Here is a 26,274-nt window from a genome sequence, read left to right on the forward strand (position 1 = left end):
GCGGGGCAAAGTGGGGTGAGGTGATGGTTCCGGGAGGGAAAAGCACATTCCCAGGCCCCACCAGCCGGAGTGGCAGATTCATTAAGCCTGGGGTGGGGCTTGGAGATTTGCGTTTTCAACCAGCACCTTGGCTGACATCTGGTTGACAGAAACACTGCCCTCCGTGCTGCTGGACACAGACAACCAGAATCAGGAGGAAGCCCCGGAAAGGTCCGCAGTACTGATACAAAGCTGGGGCATACGGAACACCTGCCCCTCCCCCTGCCCTCCCCAGCTCCGGGAGCCCTGGGCAGCTTCCTGTCACTCCTGATCTACCCTAGTTGGGCCACTTCTCCAGGGCCCCAGCAGTGGCCAGGGTTAAGGCCAAAGCACAGCCAAGATGCCATTTTGGCCCCGACCCATGATCTAGGATGAGGAGACAAACGACGACAGTCGCCTTAGGGAAAAGTGGCAGAATGTCTTTTGGAACGGTCACGACTTGTGGCGATCGCACCTAGAAATCACGAATAAAGCTGTCACTGGTGGCTCCGGGATGAACATGCAGCTCCCTATGAGGTCTGCTTGAAACAAACCTGTCTCTACCACCAGCTGCTACAGCACTCATGCTTAGAGAAACAAATACTTCAAAGACAAACAACACCTTCCCATTTTCCCTTCAAACATGACTAATTTTGCTCAATACTTCTGAAAAGTTGTAACAAACTTCTGGAAAGCCCACATTCCTGCACTGGGCCCTTGCCAATAACTGTATGGACCTCGCTCTCCGGGAACGCCGAGGGAAGTATCACACATGGTACGGCTAAAAACTTAAAAATAGGACAAGATCATAACTGGGATGCACAGCTACACTCGAACGCTTCCCCACGTGGTCTGACCCCAGCCTTTCCCCCAAGAGGCTGAACTCCCAACTTACCCGGTAGTTCAGCTCTGCCCACATGGCCCTCATTCACATCTTAAAGATTCCAAATGAAAACAAACTTGCGTTAGCGCAACCAGCCTGCTTCTCCAGAAGGGACAAGGGAAGGGACGCGGTTCAGCCCACCCACAGGCACTCCTCTCTGACTTGTAAATATCGATGTGCAACACACCATTATTTTGGCTTTGGAAGACTATACTGTCTGCTTCGTTGGGGTAGGAAATTACCAAAGGGGGGCAAAAAAAAAAAAAGAAAAAAAATCTCATTTTGAACATGGCCAGAGTTGAGGATTCTTATGCATGAAGAGTACAAATGGTTGTCTTTCAGTTTGGAAAGAAAAAGCACTCCTGCCAAAAAAAAAGGTTTGCTGGGGAAGCTTTGCAGTGGTATTTTACCTCAACACATCTTTCAAGTTGGATGGCTTATAAGCGCATGGCTTTGGTTCTGGTCTTCCGTCTTCAGACAACTCTAAGCTGTCTGTGGCAGCTGCAGAGGCCGGGTCTTGAAATGAAATAAAGAAATAATTGCTTCGGGGAACAAAGGAAGAAAAAAAAAACCCGCTCTCTTAGCTGGACTGCACGGCCCCCGGGGAATGTGTGTGGTATGTGTTCCTGATTAATACTGTGCGGTGTGGTGAGGAGGAATCCCTGAGCAAGCCCAGAGCATCAGAAAGACGTGTGATGTGGTCAAAAGAGCGGCTTTCAGAGGCGTATACCTGGACTGGAATCGTGGCTCCGCCACTGATCCGCTACGTGACCTTGACAGAGTGCCTTGACCTTTGGGGTCTTCACTCCTTAGCTGCAGTATGGGACTAAGACCACCTACCAATTCGAGGGGGTGTGAGGGAGACTGGGGAGGACGACGTATGGCACATGCTGACTTTGGTAAAACTCAACACCCACGGTTATACCTGCCCACTGCATCCCCCCACCCACCAAAGGGAGAAGAAAGGGATTCGTCTATAAACCAAAAGAACAGGAAGGAGGCGATACCCACTCAGATGGGTCAGTAAAATGCAGGAAGACAGGCCGTGGACAACAGGGCACAGATGGTAACAACGGATCGGGGTGGGAATCCAAAGTGGGAAGTTGACTGGTACCCCAGGCCCCTGGAAAGGCTCAGGGCTGGGGATGCACAAGGTAGTTCTGAAGGCAAAGCTGGAAACAGGGGGGGCTGGTTACAAATGGCATGAGCCTCAGTTACATCCCGGACTCGCTTCTGTCACCCTCCACGACCAGGAAGCTACCTCCCCACTATCCTCTCGGGAAAGAAGTTCAGAGAGAAACTGGACCAGAGGAATTCTAAACACGGGGCAGCAGGCACAGGAGAAGGAAGAGATTAGGTGAGAGGTTGAAAATAGGGAAATTAAATATGACTTTTCATGTGGACCAGAGAGCTGGCTATCCCGTCCCCCCTACTGAGCTCCCAGATGCCACTGGCTAGGCTTCTATTCACCAGACAGGGGACTATAGGTCTCCCCTCGGCAGAAAGGGACCAACCAAAGAGAAAAAACCTGCTAGGGGACATCTGGGGCTCCCAATAAAATAACTAGGTCCTTTCCTGTCTGATCATCCTCCAGGCAAAGTTACAAGTCAAGAGACCCCACTGATGCATACACAACTTTTGGGGATCTTTTGGTGTTTCATTCTTAAACAGTAATGGGTAGCCAAGCATCACTAGACATTTGATGCAAGAGAAAAAGAAAACACCCCCCCCCAAGTCACTCCCCCTTCTCCCTGCCAACCATCCCCGACCAAAACCATGAAAAGGAATTGAGGGAAAAGACAAAACAAACAACAGAAGAAACCGTCAAAGCAACACTAATTGATATCCTCAGAGATATAATGTCTACTAAAAGATTTTGTGTCTCTGAAACCAGAACTGAGCACCATTTAAAAATCAGAAAACCCAAGTTACAAAAATAAGAGAGTGGCAGTAAACCAAGGGATAGATGTGAAGAAGTAGATGAAGAAATGTTCTGGAAAGGAACAAAAACACAAAGAAATGAGAAACAGAAGAGAAAACAAGGAAATCATCAATTTCTTTAGAAAGATTTATTTATTTGAGAGAGAGAGAGAGAGAGAGAAAGCATGAGCAGGGGGACAGAGCAGACTCCCTGCTGAGTAAGGAGCCTGAAGTGGGGCTCAGTCCCAGGACCCTGAGATCACAGCCCAAGCTGAAGGCAGATGCTTAACTGACTGAGCCACTCAGGTGCCCCAGGGAAATCGACAAAATTAAACCAGGAGGTCCAACAGCCAACCATGAATGTAGAATGTGCCAGAGGGAAAGGAAAGGAAAAGGAGAGGAGGTACTTATCAAAGCTCTAACAGAAGAAAAAGTAGTCAGGACAAAGGCAATGAACTCCAGCCGGAAGGGTTCACAAAGTGGCCAACACCAGGACAGGGGGCTGGCATCATTCAAAGGTCTTCCGTGTGAGATCCAGAATGTTCACGCTAAGGAAAAGCTCTAAAAAGCAAAGCAGGACGTGTAACAAGACTCAGGACAAAATGGCACTGGACTTCTCAGGAGCACCACTGGGAGCCAGAAGACAATGAAAGATGCCTTTAGCGTTCGGAACACAAATCGTCCTTGGCGGAAAATTCTATATGCAGTCGATCCGTTAAACTGTGCGAGGCAGAAAGGCGGTATTTTTCAGACATGCTGTATCTCAAGAAATATACTTCTCAGGCAGTCCCCGTCAGAGAGCTAGAAGAGGGTGTGCCCCATCACCTAAGGAGGTAAATCAAGGAAGAAGATAACGAATTCAAAGGAAGGGGGCTCCGAGGGGAGAGCAAGGGGAGAAAAGTGTCAGGAAGATATCAAAGTCCCAGGGCAGTGGAGGGGCAAGGGGCCTGGAGAGCTCGCAGTTGGGTTCGAACGGAAGCTGGGGGCTCAAGAGGGCTGAGCCCCGAACAGAGAGCAGAATACGGACAAGATGGGTCTGCTGGTGCGCAGCTCACAGATCCAGAGGCATTTCTCAGTTCCGCAGTAATTCAGGGCCAGAGTTATGAGAAGCAAAGGGAAAGGATGACACTAAGTCCAGGAAAACCAAAATACCGGGTCGGAAAGGAAGTCTAATTATAGTGAGCTACGTGGCTCGGGGAAAGACACCGATATGGTCAAAATGAAAATGCTGAACCATGATCTACCTAACAACTGTGATTGAACTCTGTTGGGGGCAGAGAGGAGGGGTGTGTGCACGCGTGTGCGTGCGTGTGCACGCGCGGGAGGGGGTGGGGGGCAGCCGGTGAAAGGACGACGTCCACCTTCCATGGCAGAAGTTAACAGACAGTATCTCAAACCGCAGTTAGGTCAAGTCCTAGGAGTACAAGCATATTCTGCAGAAGGAAGACAGTGCGATCCAGGGGAAACAGGTAGGAGGAGCTGAAAGCACTCTCCTCAGGGGACCGGGGCCCAGGGGTAAGGGAGGTGGGGAAGGTCACCGTGGTTTGAAACGGAACGTGCACTTCTGTCTTTGTGAACTATGCCTGCACACTATTTCGAGTCATCCCCAGGCCAGAGTCTGTGTGAAATGCCTCCCCCCGCCTGCTGGCCATGGGGATCAAGGGCACTTGTGCAGCAGGGGTGGGGGGCTGGGGCGGGTGAGTTCCACCCCCATCTGAACCATACAGATCAGACCCAGTACCCGGGTGCAAGAGAGAGGAGAGAAACACAGACTCTCAACGGTCTCTGCTTGGCTGTCCCGCCAGCACATGGCCACACACAGAAAAGATTTCAACAAGCTGACCACACACTGACGATCATAGGACTTTCAAGCGCACCCCAAACTGCAGGAAAAGCATCTCAGATCCCATTGTGCTACTGCACAGAGAAGGAATGCCAAGGAGCCTCTGGCGAGTCCCTATCTCTGGTTGAGAGGCATTTTTTTCAATCTAGGGCATCTCGAACTCTCCATGGCACGAGCAAACAACGGAATCATCATCTCTATGTCCTGTATATACGTACACGAAAGCACATTGCTCACCAGTCCAGGGCGCCCACCTTCTGAGGCTGTATTGACTGCCCCTCTATCCAACCCCCCCCAACCAGGCTCATTCCCTTCTAGTGCAGTCTGCGGGGGGGGGGGACACCCCTTGGGGGGCTTTCCCACTTGACCTAAGGTCAGCCACAAGAAGGACATGCAGCAGAGCCACGGAGAGCAAATTCTGGGAAGGGAGGAGGAGCCCATCAGATCTAAAAGGAGTATCAACACAAACACTGCTCCTCGACTGAGCAAAGAGAGTTTCTGGGTGTTCTACAAAATCACTGTCGAATTAACATGCTGCCAGCACCGCGGTAAATACTCCGGCCAGGACAGAGCTAGCTCTTCTTGGAAAGAGCTGTCCCTTTCTCTTCTGTTAGTATTGTCACTGGATAAATAAATAGGTGACAATTCTTTTTGCATTTTGGTTTTCCAGGACTCTCTTCCTGGCGCTGAATTTGGTGTTTCAGCACGAGAGTAATTTAGTGCTTGATATATTCTATTTATGCACTTGTCTACAGGTAAACGTTTTCAATTTCTTCAGCCATGCTGATGTTAAACACACACACATATTTTATCATAAACTACTCCATATCTTCTTTGGAATACAGAGTTTATGAATTATAAATTAAATCTCTCCTGGGATCGTGGCTGGACTGTCCTTGTTCCAATCTGCTCTACAAGGTTCTTAGGTTCCAAGGTGGGAGAAGGAATGAGGCTCTCTGGACAGTCTGGAAGGCTTGCTGGCCGGTCAGCCCAGTGCGCTGTTCCATCCGTAAGTCCTGGCCGGCCAGACTCTGTGAGCTTACCCATTTATTTATGCTGTTGTGTATATTTTGCTGTTGTTTCCAAGGAACGGTTCTGTTTGAAATTCTCCAGCCTTGCCTTAGTTGAACTAAGGGGAAGCAGGATTGTTTTTCCTCATACGCCTATGTGTTCCCAAGGGCTGGAAGCTGCCAGCCAACCAGACCAGAACCAGGACTCGGGAACAAGCAGCTTCTTTGCGTGGTCAGAGGGACACATCAGACAAGGGGTCCCTGAACATGAATCTCAGAAGGGTAAGGGAAGAGGCACCCTGAGAGTCCAAGCACGGTCTCAGCGGTGGTGCCCCGTGGTGGGGCTTCAGTGTGGACTAGCTTGGAGACCTCCCCCTGCAAGCTTCGGTATGTCACCACCAAGTGGCGGCAGAGAGAGTAACAGGCGCACAGGGCCAAGGGGGCTCCTGGTTCCCAGTAGGGAGACGGAATGCTCTTCCAAGCCGTGGCTCAGAATAAAAATAGAATCTGTTTATTAAACTTGTCTCTTTCATAACACAACACAGGCTGGGAAAGAGAACCACTCAGCAGACACAATAAAGGGAAAGCATTGGGTGTTTCTCTGGCTACCTGTGAAAGCCTACCCTCCAGCTTGCTCCGCTCTGAGCTCGGACCAGACAAAAAGCAGTCTCCTCCTCCCACGGAACTCGGGCAAGAGTCCCCTTAGCTGTGCGTTTGGACCCCTCCAGCCTGGAAACGCTCACTCCTGGCCTCAGGTCTGCAAAAGGTGGTTGGTTTCCTCTTGCCCTTCTGTTTCTGATCTCCAAATGCTCAGGAACCCCTGAGTATTCAAATATCGTGACCCCGGCCCCCGGCCCCATTCTCAAGCACAGGGCCTGACGCTGGGCCAGCGAGCTGGCCACCCGGAGACTATTTTCAACACAGATGAAGGGAATCTGCCAGAAAATGGGACAGAGCATGAAGCCTTCGTAAAGATCATGACGGGTACTGGTTGGCTGGGCAAACAAATTCAACGCAGCAGCATTCTGGAACGGGGTCGAGTCTTTAAGTAACAGCACACGCCTCCATAGCCACGTTCCTCCAAGTCTACTGATGGAGGAGGAAAAGGACCTATGAAGCACTTACTGGGGGCCAAGCGTTGTTCTTGTGTCTTAACTTTGTCATCCTCACAAACCTTACCACCAGAGGGATGTCTCTCCCTCTCGCTCCTTGCGCTGTGCCACCCTTGTCCAGAGGAGCTCTCTGCTGGCTGCGGGGTCAAGTCAGCAAGGCTCCGTGGCCAACACTGCAGCTGCCAGGGGCGAGATGACCCACACCCCCAGCTTCCGGCAAAGGAAAAACAAAGGGGTGTTCCAGGTCACACAGCTGGTAAGTAACAGAGGGGGCTCAGATCAACAGTCGGGCTATGCGGCTCTCCCCCGAGCCCCGTACTTCCCAAGCTCCCCCGCACCAAAGGAAGTGGTTTGTGCCTCCCCCATCAGGCCAGGAAGGCTACACAGAGGGCTGGAATTTAGAGACTAGTATTGAAAATGACCACATCATAACCTGAGCGCGTGAGAAGGGTACGTGTGAGCAGTAAGACGGCTTTGGAGAATTCTCGGAGACCTGGTGAAGGGCCTTTTGGGTTACCTGATTACAGTGACACAGGGGATGGGAGAGGGTCTGATGATCCCTCACCACTGGAAAACACAGCTGCAGAAGCACAGGACTCTAACTGCTTTTGGACTGAATCCTGCATGCTGTACTTTGCAGAGAGCCTTTACGTTCATGTGTATTTTGCGCTCTGCAGTCGCTTGCTACAGAAGAAGTGGGAGAAGTCTTCTTTGTTCACGGTGTCACACTCTTAATGCTGCGGGGAGCCAGATACAGAAGGGATTCCTTGGGGTGAGGGCAGAGGCAACTGCTGCTTCCCCACCATGGCCAGCCTTGGACGACGGTGGAACGAACAGCCGACGCCTGGTGTTTTGCAAGTCAGAGCTGTGTCAGCCTTATGCTCTTTACAACAGACATCAAAGAGCAGACTGGAAAGACTGAATCACAGCGCTAAGGCTTCTGGGCACGGGCAGGGTGCACGGGAAAGGACTCTGAAAACAAGCATGAACAGAGGGATTGTGGGGTGCCTCCATGAGGAGGGATTGGGGGAACTGGGGGGGAGCAGGGAATCCTGGGTGTTGGTGTGCATGATGGACTGACTTATGTTCCCCCCCCACCAATTTGTACATTGAAGCCCTCACCCCCATGTGACTGATTAAGGAGGTAATGAAGGTTAAATTAGGTTATAAGGCTGAGAGTCCTCATCCAACAGGGCTGGCGTCCTTATAAGGAGAAGAGACACTGATAGAGACACTCACTCTGTCTCCATCTCCCTCTCCTCCTCCTCCCTACTCCTCACACCTGGCACAGGGAAGGCCATGGAAGGACAATGCAAGGAGGAGGCCTCACCAGAAACCAGTGCTGCCAGCACCTTGATCCGGGACATCCCAGCCTCCAGAACCGTTAGAAAACACATTTCCGTTATCTCGGTCATCTGGCCCATGGTTTTTTTGTTAAGGAAGCCCTGGCAGACGGACACAGTGAGCCATGGCCTTGGCCCTTGGCCAACACTCGCTATTCTCTCTACACTCCCGAGTTACCTCCTCCGTCAGGCCTTTCTCACCCAGCCTTGCCACTTCCTCCTGGATGCTCCCACTCTACACGAAGACGTTCTATCTGGGAACCTGTAGTGAGTCTGTCTGCCCCTATTTTTTAAAGACATAAGTCCATCTGCCCCTTAGACACCAAACCTCTTGAAAGAAGACACCATTTTCTTCAACTTTATATTCCTAGTCTGGGCAGGTGACGAACATCTCATAATTTCACGGAACAGACAAAGAAACAAATGAGTCTAGGACATGGTCTTGGAAACGTGCGTTTTAGCGTAAATGTAACGACAAGACTTATTCACTCGACTCAACAATCAAGAAGTATATAGCTTGGGTGGGGGGAACAAAGAAGTAAATCATGAAGAGAGAACACTATAACAGCAAGAACATTTCTAGAAGATGACGTGACAAGAACGAAGGACTGGCAGCAGAAGAGAGTACCAATTCCGCTCACTTGTATGAATGATGTATGATCGTGTATAATTAAACGGGAAGGGTTAGCAGCACAGAGAAGCTAAGTGCGTTTCAAAGGGAGACAAATGTGGTGGCTGAATCCTGCCTCTGGTGCCAGTTTGGGGACTCGGGGCAAGAAACTTAACTTCTCTGGGCTTCACTGGTCTCTCTCTCTCTCTCTTTTTTTTAAACACACATAAATTTTGCTGTAGTATAACACAGACACAGCAAAGACTCACACACAGCAAAGTTGCTTGGGGAAGAGCTCAGAGGATTCTTGAGTTGCAGTATCTTGTAAACAGAGATAACACATGTACCTGTTGCAGAGGGCAGATGTGAAGGTCAGACGGTGTAACACGTAGAGCACACTCCGCCCGGGGCCTGGCGCACAGGGAGCCTATTACTCCTACGGTGACCTGTCCTGCCTGTGACTGCGGTTCCAAACCTGACTCACACAGGGTCGAGCCCTGCATCATTTTTTACACAGCTTGGTGCAGACTCAAGAAAAAGAGACGCTATATCCCGCTCCCGATACACCTGCGAATCTAGCAACTCAGCATTAGCATCCCCTTTCTGCCACTCTGCCCGCCACACTGGTTTAACAGACAGGCTCTTCATCTACTTGAAATGCCAACTAAGCTTCGAGTTTCAAATGGAGCTAACGGAGGCAGCGGAACAGATCTGGAAGTTTCTTTGGTCGGCACACGAGAGAGAGAACCTCTCAATTCTCAAACAAGCCGAGTAAGGGCTCTGGAGCCAGGCAACGTTTGTTAGGGGACACAATCAGAAGACAGGGACAGTTGTGGACCCCGGCGTATTTTGAGCCGCATGCTTATACACCAAGTAACCTCTGTGTACCGAACAAGGCCAGACCAAACCGTCACTTAACTGGGGGTAGCCTGACGAGTAGAAAGAAGTCCTTCCTCTCTACTCCCAAATGTCTTCCCTCCCAGGATTTTGGGCTCAGGGTCCCTGAAATTCCACCGCAGGGGCGTTCTGTTTAGGAATCTGTCATTCTCTTAGTCTGTTTGCATCTGAAATGGCAAGATGGCTGGCTGGGACGACACTTTCTGTCCCTGGTATGTGAGCGTGAATGAACTTGGGATTCCTGTGCTCTAGAGCAGAAGACAGCAGACCCCGGAGACAGGCAATGACAGAAGAGCAGTGCATGTGAGTACGTTTACGAGCGCGTAAGCTGGCGGGGCAGGTGCTGGAGAGGTTATGGAACATCCTGACCCCTGTACCTTGGGCCCCCAGCTGGCCCCCCGGGACCCATAGGCAGAGGACAGACTCTGGCAACCAAAAGGCCGATGGAGGAACTAGTCCAGGATTTCCTGAGCGGCTTTCCACCCTCCTCCTCATCCTGTTCCGCTCCTGTCTCATCTCTTGCCTCTCCCACGAATGCTCCGTAAGCCGACATATTTCTGTCTTTCGACTTTAACTGAGTGGCACCCATCCCTGCAAACGTTTCTCTGCAAGCCCTCAGAAAACCCAAGTTCTCCTAAGTAGGGAGGGCAGATGTGGCTGGAGGGGAATTTACAGTCTGTGACCAATTAGCCAGATGGGCTAACCTTCCCACCTGGTTTTTCTCTTGTCAGCGTTTCGTGAGCTCCCTCACTTTCGCTGGCCCCCCGTTTGCGGAAGGTCATTTCCCTCTGGCCTTGGAGGTTCACAGTCTGAGGGCCGTTTGGGTTCATGTATGCTCTTGGACTTCAGATGGCCCTGGTGACCAAGACACGCTCTCCCCGACATGCATCTTGGCTCAGGCAGCCTGACCTTTGCTTCTAGATGCGTATCTCAACATTGTTTCCACACTTCTGTGAGCTCCAGCTTTGCAGCTGGGGCAATGTGGTTCCGTGATTAATTCCAAACATATGCCGCACTGAACGCTGGGTCTTAGCATACATATCTGCATATCATTTCCAAGGCAAACTGAGGAACGGATTTTGAGCTGTAAAAACCCATGATCTGAGAGGAGGAGGGGACGGCCTGTTTCAGTCTTTGTTCTTACACGGTTTAACGTGCTACTTCTGGCCTCCAGTCAGGGGAGCTGGGCTGCTTCTCGTTCTAAAGGTCATCCTTTCAAATTCTTTGTCACTGTGAATGCCGTGTAAACTCCCTGACTTTCAGTCTGGGTTTGCCTTAATCAACCAGCCGACACTTGGAGATGGAGAGGGCTGTATGCGGTTATCTAGCTGAGATCTTGGAACCCAAACTAGGTATGGACATAAATCACATAAGACAAACATTCACCTCACCTTTTTTTTCTTTTTAAACAAATTTCCAGGGTTGAAAATTCCCCCATCGTTTCCAAAGCCAAAGAAACTGGACATGACACATCCCGACAAAGGCATTACCATGTGTTACATACTCGCTTTCCTTTTCAGACATGGGTTTACTTTCCCAAGAACAGTGCCATTTACAAACACAAAATCACAAATGTTGCTTTTTCTAACCTGCATTTACTTTCCATGCAACCACTGTTTTTTTTTTAAACTGACATTTCCTTTCTGCCCTTTTTTTTTTTTTTTTTTAGATTTTATTTATTTTAGAGAAAGGGAGAGAGGGAGCGAGCAAGCACGAGTTGGGGGAAGAGCAGAGGGAGAAGCAGACTCCCTGTCCAGCAGGGAGCCCGACTCGGGGTTGGATCCCAGGACTGTGAGATCATGATCTGAGCTGAAGGCAGAGGCTTCACCGACTGAACCACCCAGGCGCCCCTCCTTTCCATCTCTTCATTCCTCCGTTGGCGAGGTGGTCAGCATGTGCTCTCTCTTAAGCCATCTCTGGCGTCTTTGAAAATTCTGTACAACTCCAGGTTCTTACTACACAGAGGTCCTGACATTTAAAACCTATGTCATCCACATCTCCCCCAGGGATGTGCAGTAAGTACAGATCTCCATCAACCAACCCCCACTTTCTTTTGTATACTTGTAGTTTCTGATCAGATCATTTATTTGTACCTTCTTCCGGCTCTTTGCACGTTGGCAAGCCAATTCCCCGAATCATATGGAATGATAACAAACTCATAATGTCTAATGGCTATCTTTGGCTGGAAAAGCTGAGTATAGTAATGGGTGGGAAGGGAGTACGCCTTCTATGCCTAAGGAAACCCCACACACCTAGTGGAGAGCCAGCACTCAAACTAATTTGAGTGGCATTAGAGTATCAGATGTTAGATCTCTGAATACCCAGTTCCTAGTTCCCTGACTTATATAAGAACTGTTCTAGGAGAAAAGCCTTAAAAATCAGGTGTCAACACCGGATCTTATTTTAAGCCTAGGACAGATGATAAACTAATACCAAGATGAAAAATACACAAATTAAGCTGGCTTCCTGACCCTGGGCAGAATTTTCTGAGCTAATCTCACTACGTATGTCTGCTATTCTGATGAACTTTAGAAGTGTGATGTCAAGGAGCCTCCCAACTCCCTCTGGGATTCTGAATCAGAGTGTGAAATTTATAAACTAACTTGGGGGAATCTACATCTCTACACTTTAGGCCCACCTATCTAGGAAAATGGCACACCCCTACATTTATTCAAATCTTCTGTCTGTAGCTATAATTTTTCCTACCCGTTATCACCCAAGCAACCTGCATAAAATAGCTGAAAAAACAACTTGCCTGCACCTTTGACCAGGGGCTAAGCCAAACGCAGGCACTCATGTTTCATAGATGGATGCAAGACCCCAGCCGGGACCCAAAGCAACCTTTCCCACGACCCTCCTGATTGTTGTTAAGGAAGGAATCCTTCCACAGAGGAAGACGGACTTGAACGTGTGGCTGCCCGGAGCGGTGCTCTCCACCATGAGAAGAAAGACAGTCTGTGGCAGGAAAGCAGGAAGCCCATACAGAGATGATAAAGGAGGAAGGGTGCACAGCCCCACCACTAACCCTGCGGTGCCTCTGTGTGCATCAGAAACAATTACTTCTTGCATATCCTAAAACCGCTGCCCTAAATATATGACTCTGTGATGACTGTGACCCTGACTGGCAAGCATGTGGATTTAGAGCTGTGCACACTCCCTACACCTATGCCCTGCAATCCTAACACAAACAGTCCTGGGGGCGCTGAGGATCCTGTTCTGCTCCGTAAGGTTTCAGTTCCTCTAGTTGTGACCTGAAATTCTTCTGGGTATGACCTTCCCCCCCACCCCCAGTTCCAGCTCCGGCGAGCACCCCTCCTTTGCTTTTGCTTCAGCTACAGTTGGGTCTCAAACCTGAGTAGTGTTTTAGTTTTCTTCAAGGTCCCCTACTTCTTGTTGAGTTTTTGTAGCTATTGGTTTGTTGTTTGTGGGGTTTTGTTTTAAGTCGGCTCCATATGTGGGGCTTGAAGTCACGAACCTGAAGATCAAGACCTGAGCCGAGATTGAGTTGGATCCCCAACCAACTGAGCCACCCAGGTGTCCCTGGAGCCACCATCAATGTGCCCTTTCTATTCTCTGTGACATTTTCTAACTGGTTAGGGGTGTTTGTGAGAACGACTTTTTGTGTATTTATCTTATAACTGGCAAAGGACTTGGCTTTCTTTCTGGTTTTTAGTGGATTCTCTTGAATTTGCCAGGTAGAATCTTACAAATGTTTACAAACATGCTAGGTTTGATTCCACCTTATTAATTTACTTATCTGCACACTGTAGAGATGAATGATGGGCATCAGCAGTGAAAGGGGACATTCTTATTTTGTCCCTGATCTGATCTTGTAAATTTTTTACCATCAAGCAAGACAGCAGCATTTAGTCTGCAATAGTTATTACTGGGTATGATATCATCTTTAATTCCTAGCTTGAAGAGCTGCTTTTTAAAAAAATCTTTATTTTTTTAATGTGCTTTTCCCTAGTGCGCAATATATACTGTTTTCCAATAATTCCCCAATGTTGAGCAATTTATACACGTTTTTTTCCCATTTATATATATTATTTGGTTAGGTATCTACTTGTCTTGGTCTATTTATTTTAATTTGGGAAGTCTAGTTTCTTATTGTGGCATTCCACTAGTTCTTTGTATACGTTTCATGAAAATCTTTCTTCAGATAAGTGTTTTGAAGACAGTCTCCTAGCCAGTGGCTTGCCTTTCCATTCTTTGAATGCAGTCTTTTACAGAGCGGACAGCGTAAATTAATTAAAGTTCATATTGTCAGGGGCACCTGGGTGGTTCAGTGGGTTAAAGCCTCTGCCTTCGGCTCCAGTCATGATCCCAGGGTCCTGGGATCGAGCCCCACATTGGGCTCTCTCCTCTGCAGGAAGCCTGCTTCCTCCTCTCTCTCTGCCTGCCTCTCTGCCTATTTGCGATCTCTGTCTGTTCAATAAACAAATAAATAAATAAATCTTAAAAAAAGAAATAAAGTTCATATTGTCATTTTTTTCTTGGATCACAGTTTCTATGTCGTATAGGAAAATTAATCACCAAACTTTAACCCGTGTAGATTTTCTCCCCCACCATAATTTTTATAGTTTTGCATTTTATATTTAAGGCAGTGAGTACTTTTGAGTGAATTTTTTTTTTAAAGATTTTATTTATTTATTTTACAGAGAGAGATCACAAGTAGACAGAGAGGCAGGCAGAGAGAGAGAGAGAGAGAGGGAAGCAGGCTCCCCGCTGAGCAGAGAGCCTGAGCAGGACCCTGGGATCACGACTCGAGCCGAAGGCAGCGGCCCAACCCACTGAGCCACCCAGGCGCCCACTTTTGAGTGAATTTATATCTAAGGTGCAAAGTTTGTGTAAAAAAATCCCTGTGGTTGTCCATTTGTACCCTCATTTGCTGACGATGACTAAAGACCAAAAACTAAACAAACTATTTTTTCTGCGTTGATTCCTTTGACCCAGGTCAAGTTAACTGTATCTGCGTAGATCTGTTCACGGACTCTCTGTTCTGTTCCATTTATCTATGTGTCCGTTCATTTCAAAACATCATGCTCTCTTAATTATCGTGGCTTTATGATAAATCTTGAAACGGGCAAGTGTGAGTTCATTGACTTGTCCTTCGTCAGTAACTGCCGATGTGACTCAGTGTTTAACACAAGTTTGTCACTATTTACAAAACAGCTTGCTGAGATTTCTATGAGGATTGCACTGGATCGTGAGATCAATTTAAGAACTGATATCTTGATAACATTGTGCCTTTTGGTCAGGAACAAGAAATATATCTTGAGTGAATTATTTTTCTTTCATGGCTTTCAAGAGCGTCTCTTAATTTTTACATTGTACTTTATGTATTTAAACTTAAAAAAAAAACAAAACAAAACAGTTCACCCATCTCTTCCAGCCCCCAGCTCTTGCAACCACCAATCTGTTCTCTATATCGATGAGCTTTTTTATGTTTTGTTTTGTTTAAGAATCCACACACGAGGGGCACCTGGGTGGCTCAGTTGTTAAGCATCCACCTTCAGCTCAGGTCATGGTCCCAGGGTCCTGGGATTGAGCCCCGCACTGGGCTCCCTGCTCCACGGGAAGCCTGCTTCCCCCTCTTCCATTCCCCCTGCTTGTGTTCCCTCTCTCGCTGTCTCCCTCTATCAAATAAATAAATAAAATAAAAAGAATCCACACACGAAATATCATATGGTATTTGTCTTTCTCTGTCTTATTTCACTTAGTGTAACACCCTCCAGGTTCATCCATGTTGCTATAAATGACAAGGTTTCATTATTTTTTATAGCTGGATACTATTCCATTTGCACACAAACATGTTGTAAATAATGCTGCAATGAACAAGGGGGTGCACATTTCCTTTTGAGTTAGAGTTTTCATTGTATTCAGATAAATCCCAGAAGTGGAACTGTTGGAGCCTATGGTAGTTCATTTTTTAATTTTTTGAGGAACCTCCATGCTGCTTTCGATAGCAGTTGCAACAATTTACATTCCTCCCGACCGAGCAGCAGGGTGCCCTTTCTCCACATCCTCGTCAACACTGGTCTCTTGTCTTTTTGATATCAGCCCATCTACCAGGTGTGAGGTGGTATCTCATAGGGTTTTGACCTGCGTTTCCCTGATGATGAGCGATGCTAAGCATCTTCTCATATACCTGTTGGCCACCTGCATGTCTTCTTTGGAAAAATGTCTATCCAGATCTTCTGCCCATTTTTAATTGAATTGTTTGGGGTTTTTTTTTTTTTCCTACTGAGTGGAATCCTTCATATATTTTGGATATCAGTCCCTTATCAGACACATGGTTTGCAATCATTTTTCCCCATTCTGTAGGCTGCCTTTCATTTTGTTGATGACCTCCTTTGCTGTGTGCTTTTTTTTTTTTAATTCAAACTGAATTATTTTTTTTAATTTCATACTGAGAACAGACACTGACTTTTATTAAATGCCTATTTAGTTTTGACATTCAGCATATATATCATCTTTGTTGGGTTCTGACATCAGAGTCATTCCAACTTCACGCAGTGAAGTGAGATGCCTTCCTTCTTTTTTCTGAATTCTGAAATAGCATATATAACACAGGAATTCTTTTTCCTGGGAAGTTTAAAACAATGTGCCTATACAACTGCCCACGGCCAGAACATTTGGGGAAAGAGAAGTGCTTTGGATTGTTTCTTTTTTGCCACTGGGCTGGGCAGACGTTTTCTATTTAATTAGCCTTTCTGGAAGGACAGCTTTGATATTTACAAATAAGTCTACTGCGTATATGTTCCCACGTGCGTGGAATGGTCACCCTCCTCTGAAAGTTTTCAGTTGGAACTTTCTAGCTCACAGGACATTTACATCCTCCATGCTGTGACAGCTCACTTCAGCTACTATAAGAGTATCTCTAATCAAGAAGACTTGGTAAATGCTGGATGCCGCCCGTGTCCACCCAAGCCTCTGGTGCACCCACCTGGCAGTGTGGCAGGCAAAGCTGCCTTTTGGGAGCGGGGAGGAGGGCTCGTGACATTTCGCTACAGGGTTGATTTCACAGGTCTGCTTCTTAAGGAATTCATTCACACCTGCCTCACGTAATCCTGAAAATTAGGTGGTAGAAGATTACTTAACAGTTTTCTATTAAAATAACTATAATAATATAATTAAATATATTTAGGGATAACGCACATGGAGTAAGGAACCAACTTTTGGCAAGCCACTACAGGAAGGAGATGAGCTCATGCAAGAGTTGGCTGGTTTACGAGCGGAGATGGAAGGAAAGGGTTGAGAAGACTGGGTGGCAAGGCCCAGTACTGCCAGACCCGAGGAGGAGGAGGAGGTTAGGATGTAGGTATTCACAGCCTTTCCTAGTGGGCTCCCAGAAGGCCAAAGAAAGAGGTTCAGCCTCAGGGCAGAGATCAGGTTTACCGCCATCCTTCCTAAACTCACCTTTCCAGGGAACCCCAAAGTAGTGATTTTTGAAATGGGGAGACAGGAGGAGTGTAGCTGGAAGCCACAAAATCAGCCAGGACTGTGCACAGAGATGGAACCAGGATGTGGTTCCTGGCCCACAGAATAGCAGTCCCATCCGTTCCTGAAGAAATCATAATTCTGGGGAAGAGCTGGGCAGGGGAGATACGAACAGCTTGTGTCTCAGTTCTGAGGTCCCTAGAACCATGGGGAGCCCCCTCAGCATCTATCTGGGAAGACCTACCATCACCCAGAAATCCTGGCCTTTGAGTTGCGCGTAGTGACTGGATGGGGCTTGGGCTGGCTCCCTCGGGGAGAGGGTGTGTTCTCTGTGGATAACTGGGTGGCCAGGCTGCAGGGGTGACGGCGAGAGGAGTCGGCCGGCATTCCCTTTCTTCAATGTGAGGCGAGTCCATTTCTGGGCTAGGTGGGCATGTTCCTGCATTCTCACTAATGGAATTCGAGCCCAAGTGATGTATCCCCCCTCCAGCTCTGCAAACACATCGATGCGTGTTAATGCCCCTCTCCTTCCTGGTGTGTAGCCCATGCCCTGACCATGACCATGGGGATAAGGATCTGCACAGCATAGGGGAGAGAGATAAGACGGAGACAGAGTGGGCCAAGAATGGTCCCGCGACAAGGCAAAAACCATTAGGGACAGAATTTAGAGCCGTGATTGTCAGGGGCTGGGTGTGCTGGCGGGGGAAGGGAGAGGAAGTGAAGGGACTGACCACTAAGTAGTGGGAAGGAACTATTCACCGTGGTGGGAATATTTAATGTTTTGACCATGATAGTGGTTACACCATATATGTTTGTAAAAACTCATAGAACTGGTCACATAAAAAGTCAGAGTTTACTGTGTGTAAATTAAACCTTAAAAGGAAAAAAAAAAAAAGAGAATGACCCCCCATGGAGAAGAGACCTCCCTTTCTAAGCTAGACCCAAGACTGCTCACTCAGGGGCTGCTTTATGAAAGAGAAATACCGTTCTGTGTCGCAGAAGCCACGATATCATACTGATGTGGCTGTTACAGCAGCTTTTTCTTTACCTGAGGTGTGTGCACGTGGCTACTAATACACAGAAGACAGTAACACTGGGAAATTGTAGAATTAGGGTTATTTCATCGTCCAAGTTTTGTTTGTCTATATTTTGTTCTGTGAACACATATTCAGTTTTTTCAAAACTACTAATTTCACATATACAAAGATATTTTAAGGAATGTCACCATATATATATATGTGTGTGTGTGTATATATATATTTCCAGCCAGAAAGTTAAAATAAATTGCCAGGACTCAAAAGCTAATCTTGCCAATTAGTGTACGGTCACAGTGATATCCGTAATCAGTAGGGCTACGGATGGAATTATTGGACCAATGGTGTTGGAACAACCAAGTAGGCATCTGGAAAGAGAAAAAGTGGTCTCTCTATCTCAAATTGGGATAAACTCCTAATGGATCCAAAATTTAAAGGCAACAAACAAAACTATTAAAGCTCTAGGAAAAAAAAAATCCCCAGTAGAATTCCTTCATGTCTTTGGAGTAGAGGTGAATTGACATGACTTAAGAACCTGCGTGTTGGGGCGCCTGGGTGACTCAGTGGGTTAAAGCCTCTGCCTTCAGCTCAGGTCATGATCCCAGGGTCCTGGGATAGAGCTCTACATCAGGCTCTCTGCTCAGCAGGGAGCCTGCTTCCCTTCCCCTCTCTCTCTCTGCCTGCCTCTGTGCCTGCTTGTGTTCTCTGTCAAATAAATAAAACCTTAAAAAAAAAAGGAAAAAAAAAAGAATCCGTGTCATAAAGGAAAAGACTCATCATTACAATTACATAAAAATCAGAGACTTCTGCAGGCAAAAAGTAATTAAAAGCAAAGTTGGACAAATTCAGAAAAAAAAATATCTGAAACTCACTCTCGCAAGAGATTCTTCTCCTGAATGTACAAAGGACTCCTTAAAATTGATAAGAAAAAGACCAGCAATAGAAAAATACGCCAAGGTCAACAGCATGTTCAGAACAAAAAAGGAAGACAAGGGTAGCTGAGCTCCATCAAAAGGCATTTTGTTTCACTCGCAAGAAAAATACAAAATAAAGCTGTTAAGTTGAACCGTATGAAAGTGCTGATGGCCTACCACTTCTGGCAAAATGCCAAGAGCTGAGTGACATACTCTTCCAGCAAGGTTGCGTGAACACTTTCCTATAGTATCGCTTGAAGGTACCGAACTGTGCTGCCTCTTCAGAGGGCAATTCGGGAAAACTGACCAACATGCCCATCTCTGGGAATTTCCCCCACAGAGATACCAGTATGTGTATATAAACTAATGGGCTAGGGGCAGAAAAGTATACGTGTATGTAATACACTATCTTTCATATGGAGAGATAGGGATATGAGGTATATAGACAGGGACATGATTTGGGGACACACACACACACACACACACCTGTATGTAGGAGAAGACATGAGAAGCAGATAAAAGTAGTCTCCTATATGGGAAAGAGGGGAGAGGAGAAGATGGGAAAGAGAGGCCAGATTTCTCGGGGTATACAGAATTGGCTGTACTGGCAGTTAAAATACATATTCAAAATAAAAAGTAAGTAGAAAAGGTAAGGGGTAAAACTACAGATATTTAAAGACCCTTTGTCACAGTCGTAACTAGTCAGTGTCGCTCTATTATACTCTGGTTTGCAGGGCTGATCTCCACATACCACATCATGGTGGCTCCCTTGACTTTGGGTTTCCTGTTGGGTTTGGCCAATGGAGGCGCTGGCTGCAGGTCAGAGGTCAGGAGAGGGAGAGAGGATGCTGGGTTTCTTCTCTGGTTCTCTCCTTGCTTTAGCACAACCCTGCAGCAGCCACCCTTCTGGTCTGCAGTCCCCTTCTAGGGCTGGAGCTCTTAGTAAAGCTGCCCCCCTCCCACCCCATCCTCCTTCGTGGTGGGGGGTAGGGGAGTGTGGGTAATGGTGACCTACCTACGTCCCTAGCGACTGGTCTGTCTTCTGGCTTCTCACATCCCTGACTACACCTCTGTAAACTACCCAACTCAGTCCGCCATCCACCATTCCTGGCCCATCTAGTCAGTCTTCTGCTTCCTGGAAAAACCATTCAAAATTCATTCTTTTTCATCTTTGCAGCCCAGGGCTACATGGACTCTCTCTCACTCTCTCTCTCTCTGTCTCTCTCTCTCTCTCTCACACACACACACACACACACACACACAGACTTCACTCCCATGTATCTCTATACTTCCCAGGCTCATGATTATTATCTCCCTCTTTCCTGCTTTTCACAAGTCTTGAAACTCATTCTGCATTGCCGTCAGTTAAACCAAGACCTCATCCTGAGGTCCTCTGTCAGAGATACTTTAAATGACTATACTCTCATCCACCCATCCATTCAGCACGTACTTTCTGAGAAATGAGCTACTGAGATTCTAATGGCGTATAAAAAACAGACAAGAGCTTTATGTACTCATGGGAGGTCTAACTTTTGTGGGGAGAGAGAGGGGGAGAAATATTCTGACCATATGAAAAAAATGCGAAATCATTACTGAAAATGCTACGAAATAACGTGGTGAGAGAGCCCGAGAGTCCCTGGGATGTGGATCAGAAAGGGCTTCCTGGAGAAAGTAATGTTCCGTGTTTGAGCTGTAATCGATCAATTGACTGATCGATCGGAAAGAGAGGAGGGCACTGACCAAGCAGGGCAAATGGTAGACAGGAAAGCAGGTGCTTCTGTTTCTCCCTTCACATACAGCCTTCTTCCCAGCAGGAACTTGCTCCCCTCCCTGGAAACTTCCTGAGTTTTGCAAGTAGCCGCAATAACACGGGAAAGAGCGCATCTTTGTTCTGCCCCAACCGGTATCAGTTCCCAGCACGTTCCCATGCCTTCAAGTCTTGGTAAAAATCTCAAGCAGCCCTCTCTGTCCTCTGCAGGCACAGTGCAGAAGGTTCTAGTTCCCTCCCCGCAAAGTGAACGGTATTCCAGGGAACCTTTTTCTGCAGTAGAAAACCCATTTTGGACTTGTTACTTGGACGTGTTTTTGTATTAACAAACTTCAGGATAAATGTGATGTGTGCCTTAAAAACACACACACACACACACACACACACACACAATCAGGAAATTTTAGGAAGCAGAACTTACTTTTCCTAAAAGTAATGTTTCTAGTTGTTGGCTTGCAGAGAGCAGCTTAATCTTTAATGCTGACTTCACTTAGAAAGAAAAGGGGGGGGGGGTTGGGCGGGGGCAAATTAGTGTGAGCCATTGGCAGAAACAAAAACAAAAACCTTCCCCGAACAAACCCAGGAGCCAACGTCCAGAGCTAGCTGTGAAGAGGCCAGTCCTATCTCTGGGGGTGGGGGGGGGGGACGTTTTTTCTCACCCATTTATAGCGCAAGGGAAAATATCTTCCAGGAAGCCAACATTTGTAAGATTTCAGCTTTTCAAATGCATGGTACTTGTGATAAAGGGTGTTTTCCAGCCTCTTCTTCACTGTAACCTGCCAGCCAACATGGGAAACCATTAGCTCAGACTGCTACAATTAACTCAGGGCTGTTTCTTGAAAGGCTCACACAATTCCCAGCTACTTATCATGCAAACAACCTGGGGGACTCATTTTCCTTGCAATGCAGTAGGAGGGGTAAATTACTGAGATAAGTAGATTATTGGGAAAAAGTCACACTCAGAGGCCTTACTCGATGATTAAACCCTGGGAAATTCATCCCCCGAAATCCCTGGCCCCTGAGAGTACACATTCATTACTGGCTCCTGGATAATCGACAATGGAGAACCTTCTTTGGAAGCAATAAATACCATCATGCCACTGAGTTTCCATCTCACTTTTCAAACAGCGGGTTCTTCAGTTTTACGCGTGAGATTTGCCACAAAGTGAATTAAAGCAAATGGGGGAAGTTATCAGACTTGTAAGTTTTTGGTTTTTGGTTTTTTTTTTTTTTAAGATTTTATTTATTTATTTGACAGACAGAGATCACAAGCAGGCAGAGAGGCAGGCAGAGAGAGAAAGAGGAGGAAGTAGGCTCCCTGCAGAGCAGAGAGCCCGATGTGGGGCTCGATCCCAAAACCCTGGTATCATGACCTGAGCTGAAGGCAGAGGCCCTAACCCACTGAACCACCCAGGTGCCCCGGACTTGTAAATTTTTGTTTGTTTGTTTTTTGGGTTTTGTTTGTTCATTTGTTTTTCAGGAGAGGGAGAGAGAGAGAGGGCAGGGGGAGGGGAAGAGGGCAAGGGAGAGAGCAATCCAAGCAGACCCTGAGCCAAACCTGAAGCCCCACATGGGGTTCAATCTCACCACCCTGAGATCATGGCCTGAGCCGAAATCAAGAGTTGGACGTTCAACCGGCAGAGCCACCTGGGAGCCCCAGACTCGTAAGACATGTAAAAATTTCTAAGATAGAAGCACAAACACTAAAGCCAATAAAACAATTACTCTGGGAAAACGTGGTCTTACTGACCTCTCTGTATTAACTTCGTAAACTCCACATGAGTAGAAACCACTTCGAATTTGATTAATAGCCATGGTCAAGGCCACTGTCACACTCTGTCTTCTCTGTAATTAAGTACTTCCTTGTAGGTTGCAATAATCAACAAATTGGCAATTACTGGTGAAGGTGATGACTAGCTTAAAGTCACTTAAATGTAGCCACGGGCTAGAGACAGTGTAGACAGTGGAGACAGAAAATGAACCATGATTTTCTGGCAAGAGGGAAAAATTTACAAATCAAGAAGCCAGTGGGGGAGCTCTGATAACCAAACTCTAAGTAAGACAACAGACGTGGTGGTGGTGGCTATTAGTATCCACGCAGACTTCCTGCTGCAGAGGCTGAATTGTGAGCGGCTGGGATAAATAGGCACGACACTGCCCCCTGAGAAGCGAGGAGGCACAAAACAGGGCGGCGCAGCCCCCTCCCTCAGTCTGGGCAATACTTAAGGAATCGTTGGCTCTCCGTCAAGCTTAGGGGAGTGCACTTAATTTAAGGAAGGGACCCACTCCTGCATCTTTTCTTATAAATGAATATGCACTGACTCCTGGGAGCTGAGGCTTCTGTCCACCTGACAAAGCAGAGAAACAGGCCAGGACGGAAGGGCCCAGGAGGCTGAAGGGGGCTGCTGGGGAAAGACAAGTACAAGACAAAGCAGGGACTCTTCTTTTTTTTTTTTTTAAAGGAAAGTTGTGGTCAGTGGGTCACAATAGAATCTGCTCTTCTGTCTCCACAGGAAACCTTCAGTAAAGTGCAATTGTCAGGTTTCTGGAAGCTGTTTCTGTCCATGTGCAATGGGTATGTGGTTGTTTGGGGAGCTGGGTGTGATACGATGCACTGGGATTCACCTTGTGGGGAGAGGTATGGGGTGCGGGGGGGGGGCATCTATGCTGATCTGTTCACATTCACTATATAATAGGCTACCCTCAATCTTCCAGAAGTATCTGACATTTACAGAGGTTATGTAACTTGCCCAAAGTCTCAGTGCTTGGGCTGGGATTCACACCTACAGTTGGGTTTTGGAACCCAAAGCCTAAATACTAGACAAGATGCATCCTGGAAGACTTCAGAGAAAAAAACACCAGCCCTGGGGCGCCTGAGTGGCTCAGTGGGTTAAGCCTCTGCCTTGGGCTCAAGTCATGATCTCAGGGTCCTGAATCGAGCTCTGCATTGGGCTCTCTGTTCAGTGGGTAGCCTGTTTCCCTTCCTCTCTCTCTGCCTACTAGTGATCTCTGTCAAATAAATAAATAAATAAATAAATAAAATCTTTAAAAACAAACAACAACAAAAAGCAACACCAGCCCCTATCCCAAAGTGCTATACTTCATTTATCAGAGGACACATTTCTGGATGTAACACAAGGGATATTTTCAAAGAGGAGGAGCCAGCAGGGTGGTATAGAAAAATTCATCACCCCCGCCAGCCAACAGCTGCCTGAAATATTTATCTGCAATAGCGCAACACTATCTTTCATGACCAAATTGAGATTCAAAGCAGAATGTACGGCAAGGAAATAATACAGGAGAGAGAAAGAAAAAGCATTTCATTAAAACAACAACAACAACAACAAAAAACCTGGTGGATATATGAATGGAATTCTGCTTTTAGAAACCACAATGTGTGATGCTGACAGTGAGACAGTTATCACATATATCGTTAATGAGGAAAAAGTGTTTTTCATATCCATATAAAGATACACAGATATCTTGGCAGCCCTTAAAACAGGCGAAGGGGATGCAAACAGAATGGCTACTAAGAACATGGACAGGTCGAATCCCAGCTCATCCACTTACGAGCTGTGTCATCTTGGGGAAATCACTTAGCCTTTCTGTTCTTCATTTCTTCATCTGTAAAATGTAGACATTAAATGTCCCTGTCTCATTGAATTGTTCTTGGGGATTCAGTGACTTAATGTAGGAACATGTTTGGGGCGTGTACCTGATACACGATATGTGTATCTGATATGTGTACCTGATACACGATAAGCACCTTATAAGCATTAGCTAATATTATATTCTCAATGCAAAATATGGGGAGAAGGCATCTCTACTGGCACGGAGCATTTTAGCGGTTAACATAACGTAACATAAGCGGTTAACATAACATTTAGCGGTTAACATAACATAAGCATTATAGTGGTTAATATGGTAAGTGAGTCTGCTGGACTACATCAGGCTGTGGCTCACCAGGAAAGAGAGCTGGACTGACATGTTAGGACAACATGGAAGAACAATGAAAAATGCCCAGAGGATAGAGCAGAGGTCGGCAGGGAGGCAGTGGAGGCACAGGAGGCTGGCCAGAGAGGGGAACTCTTACAGGTGACACAGTTCCAGCTGTAGCCATGGAGAGCGAAAGGCAATGAGACCACAGTGTTGCACAGACCATCACGTAGACTCCTTCTCCACCCGTTAGCACGATGGCCAGAAAATGTGGGGAGAGACATAACCATGAATCGAGAGTCAGAAACCTCAAGGAACATGGGTGGGTGATTGGAAAGTCCAACCAAATGGTACCAGAGGGGGTTTTTAGCTGTTGAGACCACATCCACTCTAGCTGGTTTAGGAAAAAAAAAAGAAAGAAAAAAGAAAAGGGGGTGGTGCTGGAGCTTATGGAACCTTCAGAACAACCAGAAAACCAGATTTGGAGGATAAACAATGATCAGGACCAAAAGAGCCGGCCATACAGGAGGACAGTTCCACCTCACTGCTGCAGCACCCTGTTGCAAGCCTCGCCTGATGAGAGGTACTAGATTCTAGAATCTTCACAGAGCTCCCCACAAGAACCAAACACTCTCCGCCCATGTGCCCGTCAGGAGATCGGATCTCCCTGGACGTCACTAACACCTTGTGCCAGTCTCTCCTATCTCCGTGTCTTCTAAGATAGAAACTGGGCCACATGTGGAACCCTCGTGGCAAGGACCTGTGTAATTCAGGAAGGACGGGGGGCTGAAGTGACAGGTTGAAAAAGCCGACCCAAACTACCCACCCTCAGTGGCAGGAGTTGGAAAGGAGATGTTGGCACTGCATGGCAAGGGCATCCTTGGATGGGCTAAGAGGAGCAGAGTGCTGGGACAGAGCGGGAGGGAAAGGTGTATTTCTGTGGCTCTGAGATATGAACATTGGGTGAGAACAAAGACCCTCAGCCAAACAAGGTACTATCAGAGGAAATCTATGCTTTAATTAATAAGCCAGCGCTAAAAGCAATGTTCTAGGAAAAGGGCATTACTTCATGAAGACTTGTTATGAGCATCTTTGAAATCCTGGCTCCAGTCAAGGTGAATTTCTCTTTGTACCCTGGATTCACCTGAGTTAATTCCTCACGTTCATCCCCATAGATCGAAATTGTCTTTCAGTGAGCCATTCCTCAATGACCCTGTTTTCATTTCCCTTACACAATACGCACAATGGCAGGAAGTAATCTCTCCCTTTACTCAGAATCCCCATAACATTTTAACCTATATTCCTCATACATCACTGATCTCATTTTGCCTTGCATTGGAGAGTTACTTAGGTATGTGTCATCTACTTCTTGAGGCAGAGTGTGTTCACTCTGACAGACTTCGAGTTCTCCTCAGCATCTAATACAATCGCTTGCACTCTAAAGTTCTTCGAAAAGAATACGTTACATCCATCGTATGCTCTTTGCTCTATCATGTGACAATTCCCAATTTCTGTGAGGAAAGAGATCACCAGATACCCAGCC

General features: G+C 47.0%; 1 protein-coding gene across 2 annotated transcripts in view; it reads right to left on the minus strand.

Annotated features, from left to right (window-relative positions):
* The window catches only part of STX8 (syntaxin 8), a 246,147-nt gene that overhangs the window by 25,666 nt on the left and 194,207 nt on the right, over nt 1–26,274 (minus strand). Inside the window, exon 8 of one of the 2 annotated variants that reach the window (XM_044249084.1) lies at nt 16,586–16,709. The exons of the other annotated variant lie outside the window; for it this stretch is intronic. Within the exon in view, the coding sequence (XP_044105019.1) occupies nt 16,586–16,709 (124 nt within the window). The remainder of the gene's footprint in view (nt 1–16,585; nt 16,710–26,274) is intronic. 2 annotated transcript variants of the gene reach the window in all.

The sequence above is a fragment of the Neovison vison genome, chromosome 5, assembly GCF_020171115.1.
Source record: "Neovison vison isolate M4711 chromosome 5, ASM_NN_V1, whole genome shotgun sequence".
In the NCBI taxonomy this organism is placed as follows: domain Eukaryota; kingdom Metazoa; phylum Chordata; class Mammalia; order Carnivora; family Mustelidae; genus Neogale; species Neogale vison.